The sequence below is a fragment of the Bradysia coprophila genome, chromosome III (genome assembly GCF_014529535.1).
Source record: "Bradysia coprophila strain Holo2 chromosome III, BU_Bcop_v1, whole genome shotgun sequence".
Taxonomy (NCBI): Eukaryota; Metazoa; Arthropoda; class Insecta; order Diptera; family Sciaridae; genus Bradysia; species Bradysia coprophila.
In genome coordinates, this window is record NC_050736.1 from 3,495,511 (window position 1) to 3,523,193 (window position 27,683).

Consider the following 27,683-nt stretch of genomic DNA (forward strand, 5'->3'; position numbering starts at 1 on the left):
AAACTTTTTTTAGGAACAGAAAAACCAGAAAACAAATACTCGAACGAAATGGAATAGGAATCTGTTATGAATCAAAAGTATTATTCTGTTTTCTTCATACTAACATATTAAAATCCCAAATAATTTATACGATTTTTTTAGTAATCCGTCTCGTAAAAAGCATAGGAAGTATTTGGATAGCAGATATCTACAACAATGATTTTTTTTTCTTTATTTATTATTACTTTTGGAGGAAGCGCGATGGACGAAGAATAAATATAATTCATATTAAACACAGAGTCCCACGGGCTCCATTGTATGGTTGCGGATGTAGATTAGTCTAAGATTATTAGATTTTGCAAAGGCACGACTTTTGTTTTCGAGCGGTAGAAGTGCTCTAACGAGGGTAGTCTTAGTGTGTACAAAACATAGATTGGTATCAAAATAAAGGCAATAGAACCAAAATGAAGAATGGAACTCAAAAATAAATTTTTTGTTGGAAGGTTGCCATACATAGCTGTAACTCAAAAAGTATACATTTAGGGGGATTTCGGGAGTTGGTCCTACATTTTACATCTCAGAAGCGCATATTTATGAACTTATAAATAATTTGAAACCTGTATGTCCCCATAATTGACTTTGATCTAGTAAAATCTAACAATATTACACCAATCTCTATCCGAGATCCCACAAAGCACAATCGAAGAGCTCGGAGAGACAATATTTAACCTTTTAGAAACAGTAAGAGTCTTACTCAATTTTCAAGCAATTTAAAGAACCCATTACGTTAAACTAGTGCACATTACTTCCATTGAACAGACAATCCAATAAGCTTAAGAGAATAAGCTCTAAAATCTAATTAATAAACATCATCGATGCAAGCATAATACGATACATGAACTAATCATATCAATCGAACAATGTTATTAAAGATCTAAATGGTAAAGTGTAATGTTAGTAAACCGAAAGTGTTGTGAAAACAGTAACAATGAATGAAACAGTGGAAAAAATTACGGATTCACCAGCGGAGCTGACTACATTTAACTATGAAACGACGACGAACCAATCAATAGCGAGCAATGAGACATGGGTGACGCTGTCGGAGAGAATAATAGATACGGTTATGTTTTACTATTTGCCATTGCTGGTGCTGGGAGGAAGCATTGGCAACATATTATCGGTGATGGTGTTCTATAAAACAAAATTGAGGAAACTATCGTCGAGTTACTATCTAGCTGCGCTCGGTGTCAGTGATACATGTTTTCTTTTGACATCATTTTGTCAATGGTTCAATTTTGTCAATAATTACAACTTGTATAATCAGAATATATTTTGCCAATTTTTTACGTACTTGAGCTACTTGAGTAATTTTCTGTCGGTATGGTATGTGGTAGCTTTTACAGTGGAACGATTTATAGCCGTACTGTATCCATTAAAACGGCAAACAATGTGTACGGTTCGTCGTGCGAAAATTGTTTTGTGCGGATTAACAGTGGTTGGGAGTGTAATTAATTTTCCCATGATTGTCTATTCAAATGTGGTGTACACGGAGAACTCTACTACATGCGGTCTAATGGACGAGTATAAGGTGAGTACACTTAATATATGGAAAATTTTGTTGGAACAGTTATTACTGCAATTCGCTTTAATTTAAATTGGTTCAAGCAATGAATTTACATATAGATAGTGTAGCGTGTGTTTGATCAAAGATTATGTATTGAATGACATAGCTTTATGTTCATGTTTCAGCTATAATCTCTCTTTATTCACTTCGGTTCAGGTAGACAATTTATTTCGGGGATTTTGTAGGTGAATCTGAGATCAGTAGTTTTATTGATGCGTCTTGTTTGAACAAGTGTATGAGGCGAGATATAAGGAAAATATCAGTCATCTAAATCGTATGTCTTCCCCCTTTAATAATTTCAAATGTCGTGGGCTGATCTAACTTTTCATAGATTAAAAACGTACGACTAGACATGCTTACCAAACAGATTCTACTGGAATGAATTTCCTTCGGTATTTTTATATTAAAATCAATTTGTTGCTCACGACGGCACAGCAAATTAATAAAACAAACAATCAGCCCCGAAATTGCAGCGAGGATGTTAAATTGAGAAAAAAGTATTTTTTGAAGAATTTTCCCCGCATTCTTTTGTACGTTGATTGAATTACGTACGGAAACAGTGTACTTACGGAATTATTGAAGACGTAATAAAACGTAACAAATGCGCTCTGTTCACCAAAACGAAACAGGAGTATTTTTCAAGAGCGTACGCAAGCTATGCATATAAATAAACAGCATAATGCTTCGTGGCACATACAAACGAAAATAAACATAAAACGCAATGTGGAGATTGAGGGGAGGCAGAACGGTGATATAAAATGATAAATTTATTAATGATGTAGAGATCAAAGTACATAATTCGAGTGCCAACATAGTACAAATATACGACCATTTTCTTGAAGCTTCTCTACTGAGAAGATTTCATCAAAAAGAATTTAATCGAAAATCTTATATTATGTGAAAGAGGTAGTGAAGTAAACCGTACTCAATTTAAATCACATGTACTTTGATCAATATACAAACGTACAATAGTACTCTAGTACACCTAGTGTAATTTTGTCTCAACACGTTTCGAACGAAATTTTTCCCCCTAACTAGCCAAAAAATAACGCGACTTCGTCGCATTTTTCCAGTGTGCTTTAAGAGAAATATTGTTCTTCGATTCCAATAGTCATTTCGTGCTAGAAATCTCCCATCCGTTTAATCTTATGCTTACGAAAATAACTATTGGTTAAAACCGAAAAAATCGAATCATAAATCACCGAAGAAATTAATATTTTAGAGCTTTTCTTTCAAACAAACGAGTACTACTACTGATTCGAACGAAATTCAACCAAACCATGGTTAATAATTCCTCTTATTCGACCGCATAAATAAGATGAAAACAAATAGAATTAGATTAGCTGTCATAAAATATTTTTGTTGAAGCGCTCCCTCAATCTAATAACGAAAATTAAATGAATTACCCCTCGAGGCAGACGGTAAGATTAAATACCAACTTTGTGTTTTGTTTCACATGCCACGTCTAACATAATAAGTGTTTATTAGCAAAAAGGTGTATGCGATTTACGTCTATTCTTAGCTTGAAAGTGTCTGCAAAATCCCTTCAAACTGACTGATACACAAATAATGAGACTTTCTTGTCCAATTTTTCAGTCATCTGAAAGGAATTGACGATTAATTACACAAACTAATAAAGATTGAAACGTTTCGTAGGTAATAGGATTCAATGACCCTTCTGGCTTTCTGAATGGTATATACACAGGGAATTTTTGACTTTTTCGCTTTAGTGCTGACTTCCATATTAAGTATTTTCCTTAATGATAAATCGAACACAGGAGCTGTATTTGTCACATGAGAAGAACACTTTAATTTGAAGAGAATTGTAAAGCTAAGACGTTATGAAGTTATTCAAGTTAAACTTTTGATCTTTTCTTGGTAGAGTTGAAATACCAAAAACCATGCCATAATAGATGCACTTACAACAATATAAACCCTTAAATGAAAACTATGAAAACTAATCATTTGGTTTCTTGCTTCAGTTCACTAAAACGTTACACAACGTTAAATATACACAAACTTGTCTCAAAGCTTATTGAGGAAAACCAGCAACAGAGACTGAATAATAATGAGTGCAATGAAAGGAACACAGATGTCCTTAACGTAATTACGCTTATTGAAGTATCAAAGTTTTATTCATACCCTCCGGCCATTTTTAGTATAATTAAAGTGGGATACACTTCACAGAAGAGAAATTTGGCGCTTGAAAAATACTTTGTCTGAATAACTGTTGCACCTCAGATGGTTTGTGTGAGTCTACGAATTGAGAACCAATTTAAAGGAATATTTTACTGTTCCCTATGTAAACGTTTTTCTATTTTTTTTCTTTCATTCCTGTCATCATCATTAAAAACTTATTGAACATCTCAGCGAAGAAAAAATCACTTAGATACAATACAAAAATACAAAAACCATTTCGTACGCTGTTGTAAAAAAAGCCTTAATTACTGCACGTTTGTGTAGGAAAAAGTGTGTAATCGACGCTTTGGGGAAGTGGATCGCCTTGCATGAGAAAGGTATTATTCACAATCGTCTGATCTACAACAGTTAGCATGCGAAACAGTTAATGTGATTGTTTCCAGCCGCTTCACAAAAGTACCGCAGTGTTTAAGTAGTGTTATGTGCTCTTCAATTGAGTTACAAACAATTTTTTTTTATCGATGAAGAACCTAATTATAAGACACTTTGTCTCGTATCATATGCCAAAAAAAGTTACAACTTTTTTTTATAAATCATTTTGAAAGTCACTGAAAACACGAAAATTCGAATCGAAATACAAAAATTTTTGATGACATACTGTATTTCTATTCGAATTTTCGTGTTTTTAGTGACTTTCAAAATGATTTATAAAAAAAGTTTTAACTTTTTTTGGCATATGATACGAGACAAAGTGTCTTGTAATTAGGTTCTCCATCGATAAAAAATAAAAAAAAATTGTTTTGAACTTACTTGAGTGAATAAATACCTTCATAAATGGTCGGTCACACCCGCACCCGCGAACGAAATATAAATTATAAGAATGACATCCCAGTTCAATTTAACACTTGGAGTCACATAATACTCACCTGTACAAGAGAAGAACTGAAAATTGTCGAAAGAATTCCCAAATTGGTCTTACCTGAAAAAGAAGAAGAATAATAATATAGAAATACATGTGGGTTGGTGTTGGAAATTATTTTAATATTATAGAGAATCGTTGTAGTGAATGTCGCTTCACTTTAAAGGAAATATTCCTTTCCGTTTGATTTAACAAATATGTTTTCGAGGAATGTTTATATTTACCATATGAAACATTATTATTGTTCATACCATAACATATACCGTTACAGTGGAACTTTAATAATAGTCGACTTCAATTTAAAGCTTTAAAACGAATTGTTCTCCAAATTAATATCATTAAATTAAATTAATGTTGAAAAGGTAAAACTTTTTAGGTTATTCAAAAAGCAAATTGGAAGGGGTATACTCGAAAAGTTATCGTTCGAAATTTCACTGGAAATAAACTTGCAAAATACCCGGCGTTAAGTGATATTCGTTCACAACATTAATGGTATCGCAAAGAGGTCGTTCAAATAGTGTGCTCGGTACAAATTTTTAAGATAAAATATTTTTTAAAAAAAATCACATTTTAATGATAGCATTTGTCTGTACATCATAATGATTTTTTAGGATCAGTGAACACTTCCCACCAATTTTTAAACGTTCGAAATCAATGAAAGTAGAGAACAGGTATGGTCGATCGCCAAATTCGTCTTAAACGCACTCACATTTTATGTCAAAATAATATGAAAATGAGTGCGTTTAAGTACCAAATTTTTATGTCCTCCGGGCGGACAATAGACCATATCTGTTTTACACTTTCATTGTTCGAAATTACCCGCCGCGCCAGTTAAGAAGAAAATATAAATAATGTCAAAAAGCCAAGAGTGAACCGAGTGAAGCACTACTTGAAATGGGAATGACAGTTAACATTAACACATATTATGCAATAGTGACATTATAGTGAAGTGATCTTGAAGAAACTAACTTAATCTGAGCCAGTCTTTGTTACACAACAATAATTGACACAAGTACAAATTAAGTCGACGACTCAAGTGCCTGTGCTGATGGTTTTACATTGCGAAATGGCTAAAATCATGAATACAGAGCTGATAGAAGTTAAAGTGAAATGTGAAGATCCATTTGAAGACGATCTCATTGATGAGCCCCAAATGCCAAGCAGAACAATTATTTGCAGAACGGAGGAAATCAACAAATCTGAAATAACCATCGAAGACACCGAACTCATCGAATCGAAGGGATGGATGCTACCATCGATTGTAAATGAAAACATTATCAGAACACACGATTGCAAGGAATGCTCGAAAACGTTCAAAACGGGTCTCATCCTAAAGCGACACATGTTGACAGAGACTTTGAATGCTGGGAACATCCATTCAAAGCAATGAAAAAACTAAAGCACCATATGATGGTTCACGCCGATAGCAGTCCGTTTGACTGCGACCATTGCAGGAAAAAATTCTTTTCACTTGACACGCTTAAGAAACATATTCTTGTTCACAAGGTATGGAAACCATTCAATTGTACGGACTGTTCAAAAAAATTCAGGAAAAGGTCGCATTTAAGACATCATAGGTTTGCCCATATCAGCCTAAAAGCCATCGACTGCGATCAATGTCCCAAAAAATTCAAATCACATGAACACCTTCAAAAGCATATTTCGTCCGTCCATGCTGTTCGTGAACGATTCGCTTGCATGAAATGTCCGAAGATCTTTAAGTCAAGCAATGGGCTAAAGTGGCACAGTAGTATAGTATAGTAGTAGTATAGTAGTAGTATAGTAAGCATTCAGACAGTAGACCCTTTAAATGTAAAGAATGTGACTTTAAATGTTGGACTGATGTAGGTCTATAAGCTCATATACGCGTGCACAAGGAAAGTAAAGCATTTATATGCAATGTTCACGTCAATTTAGTTCCAGATCCAATCTAAACAATCATCTTCGTGTTCATACAACAGAACAACGTTTTGCTTGCACTGAATGTCCAAAAAAATACAAATATGGCGAGTCTTTGAAGAGACACTTGATGACCCACACTGACACCAAGCCATTTCACTGTGACATTTGTTCGTCTAGGTGTGCAACGAAGCGTGATATCGGGCTGCACATGGGCGTACATATGAAAAATGAGAAACGTTTGAAATGTACGATTTGTTCGTATAAATGTTTTACCAATGAAAGGCTAAAGACTCATTTTCGGGTCCATACGGGAGAGCGACCATTTGCCTGCAAGGAATGTCCATATCAATCAAAAACGAGAAGTTGTCGATTGAAACACATGAAGAACGTGCATGAACGTAAAGAAAGACTGTTTGAATGTAACGAATGTTTAAAGAAATTCACAACATCCTGCATTCTAAAGCTTAAAACGTTTTTCTACTAAAGGAAATTTGATGCGACACCTGTCGATACATTCTACAACATCAAATGGGAGGCCTGCTAGGCCGTATATGAGATACATTTCTGGCTTGTATGTGATTGCTGTTCTGAGAAGCATAAAACGAAAGCAGGTTTGAAGAAGCATATGAAAATGCACTCGTGCACTATTGTATTGAATAAAATTAAAACTTTCTAGTCAATAAATCATATAAGTAAGTGAAACCGCGTGTGGAAATTCACGCTATCCGCGGTATCCTGGATACCGGGAAGTTTTCAGAAAAATTCTTTAGATACCGGGAAATCGAAAAAATCGCGAAAAATATGTGGCGAAAAATGAAATTTACGATTTTAGATACCGGGAAATTTTACTCGGATACCGGGAAGAAAACAAAATTTCCACACGCGAGTGAAACCATCCACAGTTTTTTGCAGATACATTCTTCATACGGAAAATAAAGCAATGGTGGATGGCAAAATTCGTAACCTAAAGTCATTCACTGTGTCCCTTTCCGCCGAAGTCCAATTTCATTCTATTCATTTTCATCCAGTCCAACACTGTTACTGTCACCAGTCTAAATAATCTTCCTGTCTAATATTATCCAATCCACTCCATACTCGTATTCAACTGGTCTGTCATTATTTATTCGAACATCAATCATTTCAATATCGTCCATAATATATGATTGAGTGCAATATTATTGTCGATCCAATAACATTTTTCTGAATATCAGTATGGTCTAGTCCAACATCATTCAGTCCAATATCGTCCACTTCAATTTTATCCAAGTCATTTGTGCTAAAGCATTTATGCTTTTACGAAATGTTACGCAAAGATGTTCCGGTCGTTAACTTCGTAAGGATGGCGCAGGTTGTGAAACCTTAGAGTAATTATACCTAGAGAGGAAATTTGTACGACGAAATATGGTCCCAACATCAGTTTGTATAAGATAATTCAATTTGCCATCTTAATTAAGAGGGCAAACACACATACCAATAAGAATTTCGTATTTGATGTTGGGACCACATATTTTACGTAATTTTGTTCGAAATTTACTCTCTAGGTATAATTACTCTTAGCGTGAAACACTGTTTCACTGAAACAGACAAATAAACAAGCGAGGTAGGTTGAGGGCCAGGGCGGCACATTGGATTGGACGATATTGGAAGGGACAATATAAAACTAAATGAAATTTCATTGACCAATCATTCACAACATCAGTGAGTACAACTAAAACATGAATGTGAAACAAAAGCCCGTCGAATTCAATATCCGTTTAATGGAAAGTATTGAACACATCAATGGCATATTTTGCACAATAAAATTGCGTAGGTCTAGAACCGCAATTTGTTCCAAGCTACTTTTACCTTCACATAAAGGAAATATGAAATTGTTCAATATGTTGGTGTAATGGGCCATATCTTACGCCATTGCGAGTCTTCTCGGTTCGTGTATTTAATACAATCTATTTGTAAAAAGATATGGAAGACACGTGGTAATAATGTGGCGGAAATAAACATTGATGACGAGACACTTGAGCGTTGGCATATTCTTCAATGAAAAGACATTTTGTACTAAAGGACATCACAAACATCAGTTAACCGCCTACATAGAACTACAATATTTTGCTTTGTCGTTCAACCTTCTTTCCCCATTCAAAACAATATCATTCTGAAAATTACAACCCATGAACGTAGAATAATAATAATAAATTCTCTGCGTCACGCATATTAAGAATCACACTTTTCATGCGATAACTTTATGAATGAAAATATTTACTTTGGCAAAGCTTTATTTGGCAAGTTCAACACAAAGTTCAATTTATTTAAATCAGAACAATGATTCGAACTGTAATAGCAATTTATCAAATAAGATAATTATTTTAACATTACGTTCCTTTCTTTCGATTTCAGGATGACATGAAAATTTTCAATTATGTGGATACAGCTGTAGTATTCGTTATTCCTTTGACGTCCATAATCATTTTAAACACATTTACGGGCTATACCGTGTGGCGCGTCGCTGGAGTAAGAAGAACAATGACAACACACAAAAGGTAAAGTATCAATAGGTCCGTTCATAAACGCCTCTCTTTTCCAAAGGCAACGAATTAATGATGAAAAGTTTTGGAATGTCGAAGTAGATGCTTTCATTTAACCTTTGAATTATTTATTTTCCATTTGGTTTTTGAATAATCGGTACGTAGAGAATTCAAGTTTAAATTTTTGACCGAAAAGTAAACTCATCAAATTTTAGAAAATAGTTCGCAACGTATCTTGTTGGATAGAAAAGGATATCGAATTTTTGAATATTTCGGACGACAAACAGTGATCTACTTCGATTTCTTTATTCGTTTCGCCAAACATGATACCTGTTTCTCATCCCCTAAATATATTTTCAATTTAACCTAGCAAAATATTCTCGGAAAAAACTTTCTATTTCCAATCTATTCAAACTTTCTTTTGAAAAGTTTAAATACAAATCGTCTGCTCGACTTTGAATGTTGGAGCCGATGTATTCAATAGAAATAAAAGAATAATACGATTTCGAGACACATTTGTAGTTATAACCGAATGTCTCACATTTTTTTTCCCTATCTACGATAGAAAAGAAATGTAAAATTCTTGATAAAAACCACACAGATGAAGAATCAAACATAACAAACGAAACACCTTTCAGAATAATTTATTATTTCAAAAGCTTGGAATTGAAAAGCCGTTGTTGTAAAATGCACATCGGAAACGTTTTTCAAAGAAAAAGCGACCACTTTATATACTCAATTTCAACTAAAACCATACAATTGAACAAGTGTACGATGGAGTGTATGCAATATGCACTTTGCAGCAAAGACAATGAAAACCAATAATTGGGTGACCGGTACATTTATGTGAACTCAATAAAATCCGAGTATGTGGTCTGTTTGAAATTAGGCTTAATTTAATGTTAGTGAAAACATCCGTTGACGAAAATTGAATGCAAACGAAAATTTATGTCGATATGAAATATTTACCGTGTAAAGTGCCTCAAGTTACGAGATGTGTATGTAGAGATGCAACTTATTGACATATCGTATTTGATTGAGGGATAGGAAATGACATAGAACATGGCACGGAAATATTTATTGATGCTTGCTTACATCAATAAATATTTCCGCTCCATCTACGTTTGACAACTACGAAATTATTTTTCGATCTATTGTACACAACGAGAATTTCGTTTTCAAATCTGCTCTGCTAGATTCATTTCAATGAATATTGACTTTTCATATAGGTAGCATAGCTGTTACGAGCACAAGTTCTTTTCCATAATATCATGAAATCATCTCAAAATATATGCAAGCATCTACTGTAATATAAATCGACTTACTTATAGTATTGGTTTACAATGAGCATGCAAAAAAGATTATTGTCAGGTGGAAAGTGATGTACTCGTCTAAGGCGTAATAGCATTATTGTGAACTAAAAATGTTCACCTGGTAGAGTGGAAGCAAATAATGTTACAAATATCTCTCTTTAATATTCCTACTTTTACAAAAGCAGAGTACTTTGCCCATTCTATTTTTAGACCCGTACGAAGTACTGGGGTCTTATAGGTTTACGCATACGTTTGTAACACGTCGAATTGGACTCCCTGAGTAAGGGGAAACCTATTGTGGTTGTCTAGAGATGCCAAATCCGCGAAAAAAAATGTCCGTCTGTCCGTCTGTCTGTCTGCACGATAACTTGAGTAAAACGCATCCGATTTTGAAAATTCTTTTTTTTCCCGTTTGGTAATGTCAAAAGACAGGCTAAGTTCGAAGATGAGTGATTTTGGATCGACCCCTCCCGAGCTGTGGCCCAATAAGTGCTTTACGGTTTTTCGACGATATCTCCGGACATTTAAACGTTAAACTTGTAAGTGATACGTCAAATAAAAGGTATTTACAATACCGATCGACAAAAAAAAAGTTTATGGAAATCGGATGACCGACTCGTGAGTTAGACCCCTTGGTGTGGAACAGGCACAGGGCGGCAAGCAGTTTTTGCTTGTAGGTCGGCCACATTTGAACATATTTCGTCTGTTTTAGCTTTATTAGATAGGTATTGACCGTACCAATCAGGGAAAAAAAAATTTATGAAATTATGTTCTCCGGAGCGTGAGCTAGGTCTCTTGGAGTGAGCTCTTATCTGGCTACTCGGAAGTACAGTGAACGTGGTGTATTTTGACAATATCTCGAGTACATTTTGACCGAATTTCATGATTTTTTTTTTGTTTGAAAGGTATTAACGAATGTAAAGCGTCGGTACTATTTCCGGTCTCCTAACAAAATGGCTGCCGGCGGCCATATTGGATTTTAGTAAAACGATATAAAGTGGGAAAATTTGTACTTAGATAGTTTCTGTTAACATGGAAATAATGTGTTAAGTGTGAGGGGTTTCAGGGATTCCATATATGGACATCTATATATACCTATATACAGCTATATTGAGCTATATACAGGCATATAGAGCTATATAATAGCATATATTTATCTGTGAAATGTTTATTTATAGTGAAATATAGGTAAATATAGGTATATAGCTGTTTAAATAGGAATTTATGAAATTTGTCTTCGTACGGGGCTGTCTATATTGCCTCCGGCAATTTAGTTGTATATGATAACAAGGCAAAGAGTGGATAATGTAAGTGATTTTAAAGGGAGAATAGTTTTTCAGCAGAGAAGAAAATGAAGTAAGAGAAATGAAGAGTTTCACATTAAAGGCTTTTGATACGAATAGGTGTTTCGTACGGGTCGGCGTTAGCTATGTTTTTATTTTGATTCAGTTGGGCTGTTGGAATTATGATTTTCAGAAATAAATGCAAAAGTGAAAAATACCTAAACTAAGATAATGCGTGTTTCATTTTATCCGTTCACATTTATGCAACACGTTCAAATTGTAAGTCATATCTTTGGCATTGTTTCAATAAAAAATGTTTTCGGTAAACAATTTTTGTTGAAATTGAATGAAATTAAATCACGTTCAAGTGAATCTCAACGTTACATGCTTATGTACAAAATGAAAATGTCTACAAAATCAAGCAAGTCTTTCCAGACTTCAAATAATTTCGTATATAAATTTGCCTGTTCCTCTAGTCGAGCATGTACTTATATTCTACCATACAAAGATTAATATATCGTCAAAAGACAGATTATCAAAGATGTACATCCAGGCCAGTGAATGTGAAATAAGATATATTTCGAATGAAATATGAACTGAAAATTTGACTTTAATGAAACACTATTGTTCTACATCTACTAAACAATTCGGTACGAATGACTATTAAATTACGTAAAGCATTAACAATGATGATCAATTTGCATATTAGGTAAGTTCAGTAAATGCATTATCATCTTATTAGTCAGGTGAAAGTGGTACTGTTATAATAGCCAGTATAATAGGTGGAATTATAATGTATTAAGGAAGCTTTTAAAATTTAGATCCATACGCTGTCAAGTCTGAAAATAAACTGAGCTTGAACAGATAATAACACTTTCCCTCAGTCTTTGTCAGAAAGGGAATGATAATAAACATTTTGATAACAATTTGTGATGCTTAGTATGATGCGGTTAGTCAAGAATAGCAAAAACGACAAATATACAATTATTCCTGCAGTTTTCCATTTATGTATCATTAGTCATTCCATAACAAAGGTCTTACTGTAACTAAGTCAAAATCGAAATAGGTCTTGAGAAAATATTTTCTTGAATTTTCTTACATTTTCTTGGTTTCCTAAAAATTACTTGAAAATGCTCTTTGAAAAATTCAACATAAAGTCGGAGCATTATAATTTGATCGATTCTACTCATTCAATTCATTTTTAAATAATTGTAGTTTTCGAAGAAATCATTTCGAAAACATTACAGTATAAAAGCTTAGACACGTGCATTTGAACGGATTACCCGCAGGTATACCGCGAGTAAACAGCTCTAATGCGCATGTGTAAGCTTTTATACTGTAATGTTTTCGAAATGATTTTTTGAAAAACTACAATTATTTAAAAATGAATAGAATCGATCAAATTATAATGCTTCCACTTTATTTTGAGAAAATAGATACATTTTAAGAAAATATTTATAAAAACAGGCTCCCCATATCCAGTTCGTTTCGAATTATAATTACTCAAATTTAAATAATTCGAATTTATTTCATCGGAATATTTCCACGAATTTTTATTATTATTTTTTTTAAATTATGTTGATATTATGAACCGACGACTTGGGTAAATATGTTGTTGGATTTAATTAATTTTTTTCTATTATTTACAGAAAAACAACCAGCATACGTGAAAATAAATTGCATCCTTCGATTCAAAAATGCACCCACCCGAATGGAAATCATAGCACGAAACAATCGTGTCCAAAAACAGGTAAAAATTGAATGGATAGTGTTATATGCATCTGGAACTTATTAATGTACGATTTTGTTGCAGTTCGACAGAAAATTACCAATTCTTCGCAGATGAAAGTGACAAAAATGCTGTTGATAATTTCGTCGGTATTTGTTTGTCTCAATTTGCCGAGCTATGTGGCGAGAATGTTGGTATTTCTAGAGGTAAGAGATAGGATGTCTGTCTAAAGGGACTCAAATACCATAATTCAATGTTTTCTTCTTATTTTATTTTTACAAACAGAAAGACTCTAAACCATTCATCGTTCTGCAATACTTTGCTTACATACCATACTTAACGAACTTTGGCATAAATTTTATATTATACTGTGTGAGCGGCCAAAACTTTAGGTGAGTAAATAAAATAACAATCGCAGCACATTGAAACTACACCTAATCGTTACCATTATCTTGGTAAAGTGTTCCTATCTCGTTCATTAATAGTCTCCCACAAAGTGTTTTAACGTCTTTCAAATGTTGGAAAAGAAAATTAAATTTGAAGAGTAAAGTCTCATCAAATACAACACCAAGGGCTTTTCATGTAAGACCACGAATGGTTTTGAAACTTTTCAATTGTTTGCTTTAACAAACATTTTCTTAGTATTTCGAGTCTTCCTTCAGAATCAAGAAGAATATTTTTTTTTTTGTGATTCGATGAAACAAAACTTTGTTGAACTCTTAACGTTTCAACATTGGACAACGAAAATGGGAAGTCTTGAATTTAATGTTACAGAACAATTGCTGGTTCTGTGGATATACGATGCTAAAGATACTAAAGATAAATATGGAAGGGGTCAAAGGTGGTAGAAACTTTGTATTTAACTTGAAATTTTCGTTTATTATGTTTCATTGCTTTATGCCGATTATGCGATGTATTACGGAACATGTGAATACACAATCCTTCAAGATTGCAGATGTCTGCTTATTCCTAAAATAGAGCATGTACGAAAAGTACTTTAAAGATTTAAAAGTTTGTAACTCCGATATTATTTTAACTAAAAATATAAAATATTGGTGGAGAGATGGTTTGAAAAATGAATTCTTGTGAGCTTAAAAGTATTTGAAGTATTTATCTAATATGCACTTTCGTAACTTAAAAGATTAAATTGGGAAAGTTTTTTTTTGCTATGAACATGATTTTTCTTTTTGAACTAATGTCGATAGTATTACGTAGCGGTATGCTACGTTGTTGAATCGGTGAGGATGCCTCTGTCTGCAACCGTTCTCACAACAAAAATATTCTTAGCAGATATTTCATGAGTTCTGCCCGAAATTTGATTTGATAAATCATCGAGTGCTCTAAGTCTTCCAGAGTAACTCACCGAGAGCTATAATCATTTGATTGTAACTAATTTTTCAGAACTATCTATGAAAGGGGCCTAAGAGTCTCTACTATTCCAGAGATACGAGAATCTTGAAGTTTTATTAATGCTCGAAATATATGAATCCTTGGTAATTATGTATTGAACACGCAAATTATTCCATAACAATCATTAATAAAAGCTCACGAAAAAAATTACGATACTTTCATGTACCACCATAACTTAACGAAATGAACTTCTGTTGTTGAAACCTTTCAAAAAACTTCCGCTGATGATTACACGCTTTTATTTGTCACAAATATCACAAATTCCATAAAAATTTTATTTAAAATCTATAATATGCAAATTTAAGACGTTATTCTCACTCTTCTCTCGTTTAGTCTGTCTTATTCCGATTTTTGTATTTTTTTTAGAATGTTTCGGTATTTTTATCGCTTTAGCAACGGACTTTTACAGTACATATGAGGGCGTATGTCAATGTAGGTTTATGACTGTCTTAAGATGATGAGGAGTGTGCTAATGGACATGTAACTTGAAATGAAAAATTGGTGCACGAGTGTGACCCGAACCCACGACCTTCACCTTGCCGGGGATGCTCTAACCATTTGAAATTATGTAGAGTCATATTGTTTTTACCATTTCCGTTTGATTTGTTATCCCCCGTCGGAATAAGACAGGCTAAACGGGAGATGTGTGAGAGAAAAGCAAAAAATGTTTTTGAGGAAATCGCTTGTTGTGTGATTATCGACATCGATTTCGCTCGCATTAAAACAAAGGTTCATTCCATCGTTCTATAACTCACATTAACATACTTTAAATTTCTAAGTTCTTATTATCAGGCCATTGAAACACAATAATAATTTGTTTACATGAAACATTTGCGAAGTATAACTATAATCAATTTACCGTTAATGTCATCGTCGTCGTCTCACCAGCGTACCGTAACATTTTAACAAAATAGATCCATTCAATCCAAATTATCATTCAATTACTCGCACAAATGCCAAAAAAAACTAATTAAGCAGAACTCAGGAACCTTTTCGCTAAAAGCATAATCATAACATTGATGAAGCCGACGATAAAACTTTTATGCCGAAATATCGAAAATTTATGGGAAATAAATAAGTTTGTCTGGATCGTTCGACAGCGCTTGTTTTCAATTCTGTAGACCAGAAATATGTGTAAGGATGAATGAGAAAGTTTAACGAATATGATGGCTAACATATGCAACACTTATTTTAATGAATTAACTTGATTATTGGGATGTTTTTATGAATCAGACATTTTTATATAGATAATAAGACTCGATTTTGGTGCACTTGACTCTATAGAATCTATGGTCTATCAAAATTGGCGTGTAAAAATAGGAGTACGAGCGAACGTGTCTGTTGTGCAGCTTCAACAGTTTACATAGTGAATAAAGTCTTATTATCTGAACTGTCTCTCATAAATTAAACTTTGCTAATTCCGTTAATTATTGAACTGAACATTAAATTCCGATAAAATGAACTCAAACTGAGAATATATTATGCCCCCTTCGCTTTACAATTGCTTACATTTCGTTAATCATTCACTTTCAATTTATTTGCAGAAAAGCAATTCTAAGCATGTTCAGGAAATCAACGACGCAGAGACAGCAAGAGGGTGTGACGCAGGTAACAGGTATCAAAATTTAAAATATTTATGTTGTCGACATAAAGCATGTATTTTAGGTAGTTTTTCACGGATATTAAATGGTTTTTAAACTAGAAGCCTTATCTGTTCGAAATTGTCAACACGAAAACATAGAAGAAAATGTGATAATTTTTCCACTTAGAAAGCTAATTTAAATTTTAACTCTACAAACACCATAGAGGTGTGAAATGGAGCCACAATGAAAATATAATGGTGGAAAATGTGTTTTAATGGGGGAAACACATGTTAGGGAAAATCAAGAAAATTACAAAATGGGTCTTGCTTGAAAATGTCAATTTCAAAGCAATTTTCAGCCAATTTTCAAGTTCTTTCACGCTATTTGGATCCTCTTTCAAGCAGAATAACCTAATTTACTTAAAGTTCTTCATCAAGCCCAGCCCATGAACCCATCGTAGAAAACACTTGTCCTATACTCATTTTTATTTATTTTATTTCTCTACCGAAGGAGTCATTAATTTGTCACCCGAAAACCGCACGAGACAAAATATAAAGCTCTTGCTTCTGTAGAAAATTAATGATTAACATTGTATCCAATGAGTTCTTGTAAGAGAAAAATACAACAAACGGTACAACACAATAAATATACAGAAATTTACGAAAACTGTTGGTAAAATAATGTTGAAAATGTGTGCTGTGTATACCATGAAGTTGTACCGAAAACCTGTTATGATTGATTGGCGTGGGATGAGGTGTGTTTAATGAAATTTATTAAAAGAACGTAAGGAATCTGTATCTTCTTAATTCTGTAAGCTTAAGACTTTGATATCCATCATATTTCGCAACACAACTTTCTATTGCCACAAGTTGTGTGTGTATGTGTGTAAAAATCTCATTAAAATGATATGGCTACCGAAAGTTTTGAAATAGAAGTTAAATTTATAATGGTAAATAGTCGGTGTGCTTTGTGCAAACCATTCATTAACATAATGTGCAAATTAGCGTAATAAATCTTCAGACCGACAGTCATTCGCCAATTAATACATTTGAGTTAGATTATGATCGGCTACAAATACAAATTGATGACAAATTACAATTTCTTTTCGGTTTTAACTCAATTGGTTTCACAATTAGTGCCGTTTTCTTGTATTTAGAATCAATTTCAGTGACAACCATCCATCCATAAATTATACAATTTCACAATCAATCGAACTCAATTACTCAATATCGCTATCAATTATCTCAAAGTCAAGGTAATATTTACACTAAGCCACTAACAAATCAATTGGTAGTGGTGGCGGTGGTGTAGTTCACACCGCAAACATTGGATATCGCTTTAAAAAGAAATGTTCTGGTTCTTTATGGATTGTTTGGTTAGAAATTTTATATTTCTGGTCGCGTTACATTGAAAACTCGTTTGAGCAAACAAAAATTTAATTGAATCATTCAACGCAAACAAAATGGGTTTGATAATACGGTATATTGATAGAATTACGATATTCATTTCTGTTATGTTTTATCGCGAAAATATATTCAATTTAAGTTCATGCCTAGAATGTATGGTAAATAATAGTTAATTGCAGACATAATCTAGTGTAAACGTAGACAATGTAATTAAGTTTAAAAGGACCTCACCAGCGAAGAAGACGAGATCAGCAATAATTATTCATACACAGTATGAACTGTTTGCTCAGCAGATTACAATTAGCAATTCAAAAGAAAAATCAGTAGACAAGAGACTAGAAACTAGACAAGAAACAGGTATCTACATCGTCCATATGTATGAGAAACATGTAAGAGAAGTGATAAATTGAGTTCATTATTCTGGTCGAGACGGGAGTTCGTTAGCAAAAAGACGGCAACGTTGTTCAAGTTTTTTTTTTGGTATACCTTAAACATTTGGTGCGACTCTTCTATGCAATTATAGCTCCGGGAAATTCGTACACCTACAAAAAATGTAATATATGCAACGATTTTGAGTTGTTCATGTGGAGGGAAAATTATACAAAGCTTTGCTGGAAAAGGGGGTAACTCTGTATAAATAAGTGACCACGTAAATACAAATGACCAACAATTAACATCACGAACTCTAATTGCAAAGAACATGTTTTAAATTAATAAAGCAACAAAGCGAAACGATTAGGATAAGCATTTGACCGAACATTTTCCACATTGCGTTTATTATTTTCCTTTCACCTTCGCATCCCATATACACCTTTTCCATTACGTACAAATTTGTTTTATTTCGCATCAATATATTATTACTTTCCTGAGTGTATCCATGTTGTGTAGATTAGATCTAAATGTAAATAATTTTTTTTTGTTTTTTTTTTCTAAACCGCATAAATTAGCGTAAAAACCGAAACGTTGAATAGAATTTAATTTTACAATGCTCCACGCTTTATTTTAAACACACACAAAAAAGTAATCACCATACACATGAGGGAAGCATAAAAAGTGTTTCGAGTGGAACGAAAACTTTTACCTTAATAATTTTCTAGAAAAATATAACTCTGAGCAAGAGCGTGTGCATCACATCACATGAATATAAATTAGATTTTCTGCACGAGCTTAATGTTGTTTTCCATTTATTCGAATCCACCCATACATGATACAAACAAAATTACATTAAATCGATTCAGTAAAATGTATGTCATCATACCCAATCGTACACTTTCGAGATATATCATACTATAACCCTGTCTTCGGTTTATCACACTTTTAATGAGTGAAAATCCAATATATTCCGCAAAACCACGTTCTATATATAAAAAAAAGCTGAATCCCATTATCAATAGTTTCAGAATACATACGAAGCACCGGATCGAACGCATCTCGCCGACGAACGGTCACTAGAAACGGATCGTGGAACGAAGTGCACGAGTTACATCCGATGAAATGAAAACCAGACGTGGATGACGATGAAGGACTATTGATTGTGTTATAAAGTAGCCGTGGTTCAAAAAGGTGTATGTTTGTTAACAGCAAATATATTGGAATCGGACGATTTTCTGCAACCACTTTATCTGAGTTTAAAGGCAGTCACCCGTCGGTCGCATCACAGCTTTTATATGTTTCCAAATATTATTTTATAGCGTAATAATAAAATGGGACGTTTGTATTTCATTTAAAATTATAAAAAAAGAAACATCGAATTAAAGATAGGAGTTCATTGCAATATAACATCGCACAAAACGAATGCATTGTGACGGTTGAATCAATGGTTTATGTTTGGTTATTTATATATCACAACATTAAAAGTCTGCAACAGAGTTTATATCCATCGCATATCATTTCGTTTCTATCTGATACAATAACATTTTTCGATCTCAAAATGTATCAATAAAAAGTATCGAGTTCAGCAATTTGATTTCATCTGAAGCTACTTCATCGTCCAGAGAGTATCCAATTTTTTGATCATAGACCTTATTTTATTGTGCATAGCTTGCGAATGGAATGCATAATCGAGTTAGTTGGTCGTGTATCGAACGTTTTATTGTCGACTATGTGTTTTGCAAATCGTTTGCAAATTTTCAAATACTTATAGTCGAATAGGTCTGAAGTTTTGTGAATAACGGTCTAACGAATCAAAGGGGAAAACGGTGAAATTTCACAGATGTAAGTTTCTGAATAAGCCACTAACTAATGAACGTAGAAAACGATGAAATTTCACAGATGTGGAAGGAATTATTATTCAAATAAATTTTGAAGTAAAACTTACGAACGCTCTGTTCGAAACATAGTAGAAAACTTTATGAAATTCTGTATTTGATTCGATTTGAATATACATAAAATAATGTTGATTTCCATGTCATATTTTCCACAAGAATATAAAATGTCAATAGTCATCATCAGACAAACATAAAAATAATTCAGTTGGACGAATCGACGAGGTTCGTATTGCACACAGAATCATCAATATAGTGAGAAATAAATTGAAGTATCAGTGTCGTATAGTGATTGTTTCACTGTTATAGCAATGAATTGGAAATAAATGAGAGTATACAACCTGTTGACCTATGATACCGATATTCAGCAGTTTTCGTTCAATATAGACATTATAGCATACATGCATGTACAGACAAATCCATCTCAAAAGTTGGGAAAGGTGAAGGACGGAAAAGTTTTCGGTATACAAAAAGGCTCAGAAACATATATTCAAATATCAAACAATTCAGAAGAAATAATTTTGTATCTTTGATGGGATGCTGTTTTTGTTTTCCAACAAAAAAACAATTCGATAACTCTCAGCAACTTCAACCGGCTCAAGAGACAAACGGGAAAAAAATAAATCTGTTGGATTGACATTATTGCAGGGCATTATTTAAAATGTATTTCGATTTGTTGAAATAAGCAAAGAACAAAATTGATAGAAAGAAAACGAGTGGCAAAAAAAAAACGGGGAAGGAACCATTGAAAGTCAATTGAAATTTTAATGTTACATTTTAAAAATAATTGTAATTGCTACACATATTTTCTGTCACGTAGTACTGTAGTGTTGAATAAGAGTAAATTAAACAATAGTTCGTAATTCCAGTTAATTTGGCAGGTCAGACACAGATTGATATCAGAACGACGTCCAATAAATGCCATTGACAATGTAATAACACATAATAAACGAGTGAAAGGACTATGTGTTGTTAGCTTTGATAACCATAAAAATATATTTGTGATGTTCTTTAAGTGATAGTTTGTAATAAGAAATAAATATAATGTTGACAATGTCATTGTTTAAGAGATAAAAATACAATTTACGTTATACAATAGCATTTCAAAGAAAATTTTATGTTTTTATAGTAAAAGGTTTCATTATTTGAAATAAATATAATCATAAAATAAACAACGAATTTTCTCTTGTTATTATACATTTTAAAGCAAAATGGTTTTAAATTTGAGAACTAAAACTACACAATAACCGACAATAACGAATTGAGCTTATTTCTACATGAGACACAAACGGATTTTTATTTCAGAAAATATTTCTATTGCTAAATCCCAGACGATGATAAATTAAATTTTAGTTTTCTTTTCGAATGCGTTCTTTGAAGCGAAAACAACCGGTTAAAGAAACTTATATAGACTTTACCGGTACTTCTACTAAATCTTTGAAATGAGATTTTGAAAACGTTCATTAAACCCATCTAATTTGCTTTGAAGATACCTATTAGCACTCAGATTTTAACGATATTATCCTATATAAGAAGCCAAGTTTTTATTCGTGAAAGTAGAATATCTACTAAAACCTTAAAGAAGTTTTTTTCATTATCCTACAGCTTTCGTATGCACAATGCAACTGTGCGCAGTCGAGACGGAAAAGTTTGCCTTATCTCTTTTTTTTACTTTTCACGTACCATTTGGTAAGCCTGTACATTTATTAGCATTATACATTCATACTCAAATTTAAATTCCGAAAACGTCCAACGAAATGTAAGACACCATCAGTTGGAAAATATTTTCATGAACAAACGAAAAATATTTAATGGCAAAAATATTCAAAATATTTATCAAAAATCATACCAAGAATTTTGATATTTCCAAAATTAATGTACACCCATGATACGGCGTCCTAGTGCATAGATCTATATTACATAGCATTCAAAAAATGGTCCGATAAGGAATTTCGAATTTAATATTACCGAAAAAAAAAATATCGCGAACCGAGCGGATAAATTCAATTATTTAAGTAAAACAGAATAAAAAACAAGGGAGTGGATTTTATTACGTCGTACCTGCGTTTTTTTAAAATGATAGTAATAAATTGAAGATATTGCCCATAAAAGAACTTGATGTTATTGCTTTCAGATTTATTTTGTTATTTTGATCTGGAGACAGAAGATTGTATACGTCTACCGTCTGGTACAGATAAAAAACATTTTTAATTTCGTTTGGTCAAGTGGGGGGGATGTTTGTTTTACGCCATGATATAAGTATATTTTTCGACTGCATGCACTGCATGCATGCATACCCATCCCATATAAAATATACACATCGCATTAAATCATTTTTTGCCAATTAAATTTTATCAGCGAAAACCTGGATGCTATAAATGAAAATTTATTTCGAAAAATTCATAGTTCACATAAATTGTTTTGCACTATCAACCAGCTGTGCGATTCAGACTGAAAGATATAATTGAATTATATCGATACTCCTGAAACCGGTGAAAGTTTTAATTGCAACAATGTTTGGAATATAATTTCAAATTTTGGTTAAAGCACATCGTCTCATTATCATAAATAAACTGAAGCTTGCGTCGATTAGGCAGCTAATCAAACATTTGTTATTTCAGTTATAGAAAATTGGAAAATATCTTGATCACACTAATAAATAATTTTACTCTACCAGCTTTATGGTGTGGATTAAATTCGACAGATGAAAACGTAGTTAATCTCTGAAATTCATACATAATTTTCACTTAACTCAAGATTTTTTGTTGTATACAAAAGATTATTTCCCATTTAGTCTTACTCGTTCAATAATGTAACACAAGTTGATTTTCAATCAATGCATACGAATAAAAGTGGAGGAGAGATTTGCATAATATCAACTGTGGTAAGTCATCTGCTAGAAACGTCGCTATCGCAATTTTAAATTTAGTAGCGATACCGAGAAGCGAAGTATTACAAAAAGTAAATATGAGTAAGGATCAGACGTTAGGCTTCCTCTTTCCAAGGCTTAATATTTTCACTGATGCGGTATGCGGCCTAAGCAGATTAGGTCAAGGTGACGACAAAAGTTTAAAACTTCAGCACATCAGTCCATTAACGGAAGTTGGAATGAATAAAGACGTTTTTGATGTGATGAGAAACTCAAACTTCTTATTGTTTCAAGCACATCAACTATTTATAGTGGAAAATACAGAAACCATTAAAATAGACTACAGTGACTAACATTTTGAAATCAGACCCTATTTGCAATTTTTTTTTCAATGTTTTTGATGTTCCCAGTATTTGACATGTCTAATGTCAGTTGTATGTTTATTGGTTTTCCGACCCATACTCCTTCGTCTGTGAAATGGACATTGAACAACCGTATTGAATTAATGTGCGTTGACGAAATGTCAAAATGATTGGCTGATTTTAGAAGGTTAGTCACTGCAATAAACATTCCATATAATTTTTGAAATGTGCAATATTTCAGTGATAAAGGCATCTTTCTGAAAGTTGTGAAAATTATTGCATTCACTGTATATTATAGCAGTTTTCAATCGCAAATAACTACATCAGGTGTGAAATCAAGTAACACCCCGACTAAAAAGCCCTTTTGAGTTTATCTGAATGTAACAGCGGCAAAAATCCATCTCGTAAAAATATTTCCGTGCATTCTTCGAAAGAAACATTTTAAATATTTAAAAGGAATTCTTGTCCTTGTGTAGTTGTAGTTGTGACAAGCTACAGTATAAGATGAAATGGTAAATATTTGTACCCATAATGTTTCCTTGGTTCGGAGCTGATATAGTGGGAATAATCTCCTGGGAATTCGAAATAAAATTACTTTATCTTGATATGCTTTACTCGGAAATTGTTACAATTGAAAATAATTTCCAAGGGAACGAAATGTCTGTAGTCGAGATCGAGCAAGGGTATACGAACATATGGACAAACGTGAAATTTCCATAATGCGACGAAGTAATTTTAATTATCTTTTAGTTATAATTACAGGAATTTATTAATTTATCAGTCAAAACTAATATTTATAGTAGGCAAAAGGTTTCAAATTAATCATATTCGAACCCAACGAAAATGAATTGAACACACGAATTCACAAAGCAAAATATATTGCAATAAACTGTTCGTTCAGCGCGAGTTCAGTTATAGTTATACGAATACTCTTTGTTGATTCGAGCTAATGGTTGGATAATGGCAAAATAAATCGGATAATCAAAATTTGAATGCAATTGCTGCTGGTCCATTAAAAATGACCAATAATAAACGGCATCATTCACTGACCCGTTTGAGCTTTTAATTATGTTTCCATTAGGATATTATTGATTAGAAATGTTCGGTATTATTAATTTTATTTGAATAATAAATTCACCGTTTACGTGTAATATGATGACTTTTTGATTTTTTTAAAATAATTAGTAGAGGAAACATTGTATCAAACGGATAAATAGTTGAACGCACAACAAGTTCAACAATACCAAATACAACAATGGCATCATAATCGGCTTAAAAGTTAATTTCTCTCCAATCAAATTTAAGAAAAGTATTGTATGAAAGATTCCTAATTAGTAATGTGACAATATTGTAACTACGAAACATCAAAGTAAGACATAGTCATAGACTCGTAGAAGGTAATTTACTTTCTGTGTCTATGTTGCTTTCATGAAAGAGGAATGTTCAATTGACTGAAAACAAACTGCTTACACAGCTCATATTGTTTGATGATTAAATACGAAAAGCACTTTCTTATTCACAATGTCTTTAGAATTACGTTTTCTTCAATTATACGTACCAAACAAAATGCACTAAACTTTGAAAAATAGGCTTGAGATAGCTATAAAGCTGTTGCCATTATATATTTTAAAATAAAGATGGAAGTAAAATTTATTGAAATCCTTTTTATGTCACTTTTAACCTTTTACCAACGCAAACATACCACGATAAATAATCCTCTGTTAAATCTGTTGTTCAAGCAATATTCTAAAGTATGGTACAAAACGAGAGCAAGATAAACTTAGAAAATCGTTTGTCAAAATGAAAATATTGTTGAATAGTTTTGGAAACTAGCAAATCATCCTCAAAAAGTTCCTTAAAGGTCCTTAAATCCGTCAAATATAGGACCGATTGAAAAACTGATTACGGACCTCCCACGCCAAAAATGAGCTCCTTAATTCAGGAATAAGGAGGAAATTTTTTAAAAATCAGGAGGATTCAGGAGGTTTTCATAGTCATAAAATAAGGAGATTCGTGACTGTTATCAAAGAAATGAACGGCAAAACTATTTAAAAATTTAAAGAATTTTCGAATGACAAACGATACAGTTATGCATTAATATGCTAAAGGTAAATTGTTTTGTAGAGTCGTAAAGAAGAAGGACTAAAACAATAATCTTATTCTCTTATTAAACGTTCTAGCTTGGCGACAAGCGACTAATAATCTGTTTCATTAGACGACATTTTTAGAAAGTTTACTCATATTCAGCTTGAGTCGTAAAATTTGTATGCCCGTTTTTAAAACAATCATTATTAGAGTGGTTTTGACAATAGTTTTCTTAAAGTCTATGTAGGAATGTAAGGAATAATGAGGAATTTTGAAAAAGAAGGATGTGAATTAAGAAGGTTTTGATTGTCGTGAAAAAGTAGGTTCAGAAATACTGAACAGCTACTTATGCTAGAGATGAGTGGGCCGCCCGCAAAGGCAGTTCATACTTCTTTCTGTACACATACTTTGTGGTCTGGGCCAGCGCCCATGAGCATTTATCTTGCGGGCATTGGGCCGGGTATTGGGCTTTTTTCTCAAATGATGGGCATAGTGGGCATGTGGGCACAAAAATTTGCTATGCCCACTCATCTCTAACTTATGCTAAAAAATGCACAAAATATTTAAGGCTCAATTGTGAAAAAATCGAATGACTTGTGTTCACTTTATTCTTAGTTGTCTTCGTCCGAGCTTCATGTATGTGTCCACAGCCCGTTGCCAAATCGAAACGTGAAAAAAAAACAGAATCTGATTTAATCTGCGAATCTTTGTAAAATATGAGATTGAAATGCGATTCTATCGGGTAATACAGTCTTACATATAGTGTTAGATCTAACCGAGGCGAAAATCGCGATTTACATGATTTACGTGATTTACATGATTTACGTGATTTACACGTTAATGTAAATCAGTTGATTTCACTACAATTACCTGGTAGCTTCTGTTAATTTGAACGTGTTTTATTTTCTCCTTGTTGGTCTGAACATAATCGACATGATAATTATGAAAAATCCTTGATAAATGTAGAGAAATTCAGTGATTTGCAATTCGTGTAGATCACGTAAATCATGTAAATCGTGTGCAAATCGCGTGTAAATCAAAAGAGTGATTTCCCCCTCGGATCTAACACTTATAAGCTGAAAGATCGCTTCCCACTTGGAAGAATTAATCATGCTACTCTGTATAAGGGGCCATTCATAAAGTGCGCACGCAGTGTGCGGTCATTTTTTTACCCCCTCCTTCCCGTTTCGCACGCGATTTTCCATATAAAAAGTTCCAATTTCAGACCCCCCCCTCCCCCCTTAAGTGCGTGCGCACTATTTGAATGGCCTCAACTAGAACACTGTTGTATGGAGTTGCATGCTAAATATTTTTTCAGATACAAGATCAATTATTTGAATCATTGAGTTACACATTGAAGTCCAGCGGTTGAACTCCTTGCATTTAATAATTCATTCGCCTCGATAGAACTATTCATATCACAATGATTCTCTCTAGGTCTAGCTGATACAACGACATTGAAAGTGTTCTACTGTTCTAATCAATAATTGGTACCTGTTTGGTACAAGTTCCAGCCAATAAATATGCATAAGCTTGTGTCGATAATGAGGTAATTTTCCTATGTTCATTTGTTTCTTGTAAAATAGGACAATTTACTAAAAAATAAGGAGGATTAAGGAGGGTTCATCAAAAATAAGGAGAATAAGGAAAATAAGGAGAAGTGGGAGGTCTGTGATTACTGTTCCGGAGTCCTGAGGGTATGGGCTATACGACGAAAAGTATTTGTCTCTTCTCTCCTGTAAACTGTCCCTTTTCTGTAACTGTTGAAGGTCTAAAAATTACAGATCTATTTCTTAATTCACAATAAAACTGGCATTTTGATACGCACAGTAAAGTTTTGGTGAATTTCAGTAATTTCACAAAAGGGCCTAGCTATTATGCTCGATTATGCTAAATACAATCGAGCATCTAAAAATCTGATTCGCCCAAAAAAAAAAAGAAGCGTAACTTTGAACAGTATCACAACTGTGAACTTATTCACCATCTTGTCTCATTAATATGTGAGAGCGACAAGGAAGTAAATATGTTCAAAGTATACAAAGTATACAAAGAAATGTTTAATCGAAACAGATTCTCAATTTCTTGTACCTATGTATTGAGCATAAGAAAACACGGCATCGACCCGAGGTAATTACATGGCTAATGTTTGTCACCATTGCCGATAACAGATTGATCTAAATTGGTTTTATCTTCAAAATATTTAAACAACACTTCCCCTACGTAAACTAATTCCAATTGAATTCATCGACCGAAACACTTTAGAAATCTGTGCAAAAAATATATTGTCAAAATGAAAT

General features: G+C 33.1%; 2 protein-coding genes across 11 annotated transcripts in view; one reads left to right on the plus strand and one right to left on the minus strand.

The window, feature by feature from the left end:
* LOC119075351 (protein furry) overlaps positions 1-27,683 on the minus strand; it is a 98,119-nt gene that overhangs the window by 28,473 nt on the left and 41,963 nt on the right. The gene's annotated exons all lie outside the window — the stretch shown is intronic.
* LOC119076931 (thyrotropin-releasing hormone receptor) lies at positions 782-20,689 on the plus strand. 2 transcript variants are annotated; one of them, XM_037183966.1, is made up of 7 exons: positions 782-1,567; positions 8,955-9,097; positions 13,328-13,428; positions 13,492-13,613; positions 13,693-13,799; positions 16,362-16,432; positions 19,201-20,689. In XM_037183966.1, the coding sequence occupies exons 1-7, from the start codon at positions 968-970 to the stop codon at positions 19,302-19,304; spliced, it is 1,248 nt and encodes a 415-aa protein (XP_037039861.1). In that variant the 5' UTR covers positions 782-967; the 3' UTR covers positions 19,305-20,689. The 2 variants fall into 2 exon arrangements, with proteins under 2 accessions (XP_037039861.1, XP_037039869.1); XM_037183974.1 differs by having other exon boundaries at positions 16,362-16,425.

Coding starts and splice junctions, on each gene's coding strand:
- LOC119076931 (XM_037183966.1), top strand. CDS start 968: ATGAATGAAACAGTGGAAAAAATTACGGATTCACCAGCGGAGCTGACT. Junction 13,429..13,491: donor ACAATCGTGTCCAAAAACAG/GTAAAAATTGAA, acceptor ATTTTGTTGCAG/TTCGACAGAAAATTACCAAT. Junction 16,433..19,200: donor GGGTGTGACGCAGGTAACAG/GTATCAAAATTT, acceptor CATTATCAATAG/TTTCAGAATACATACGAAGC.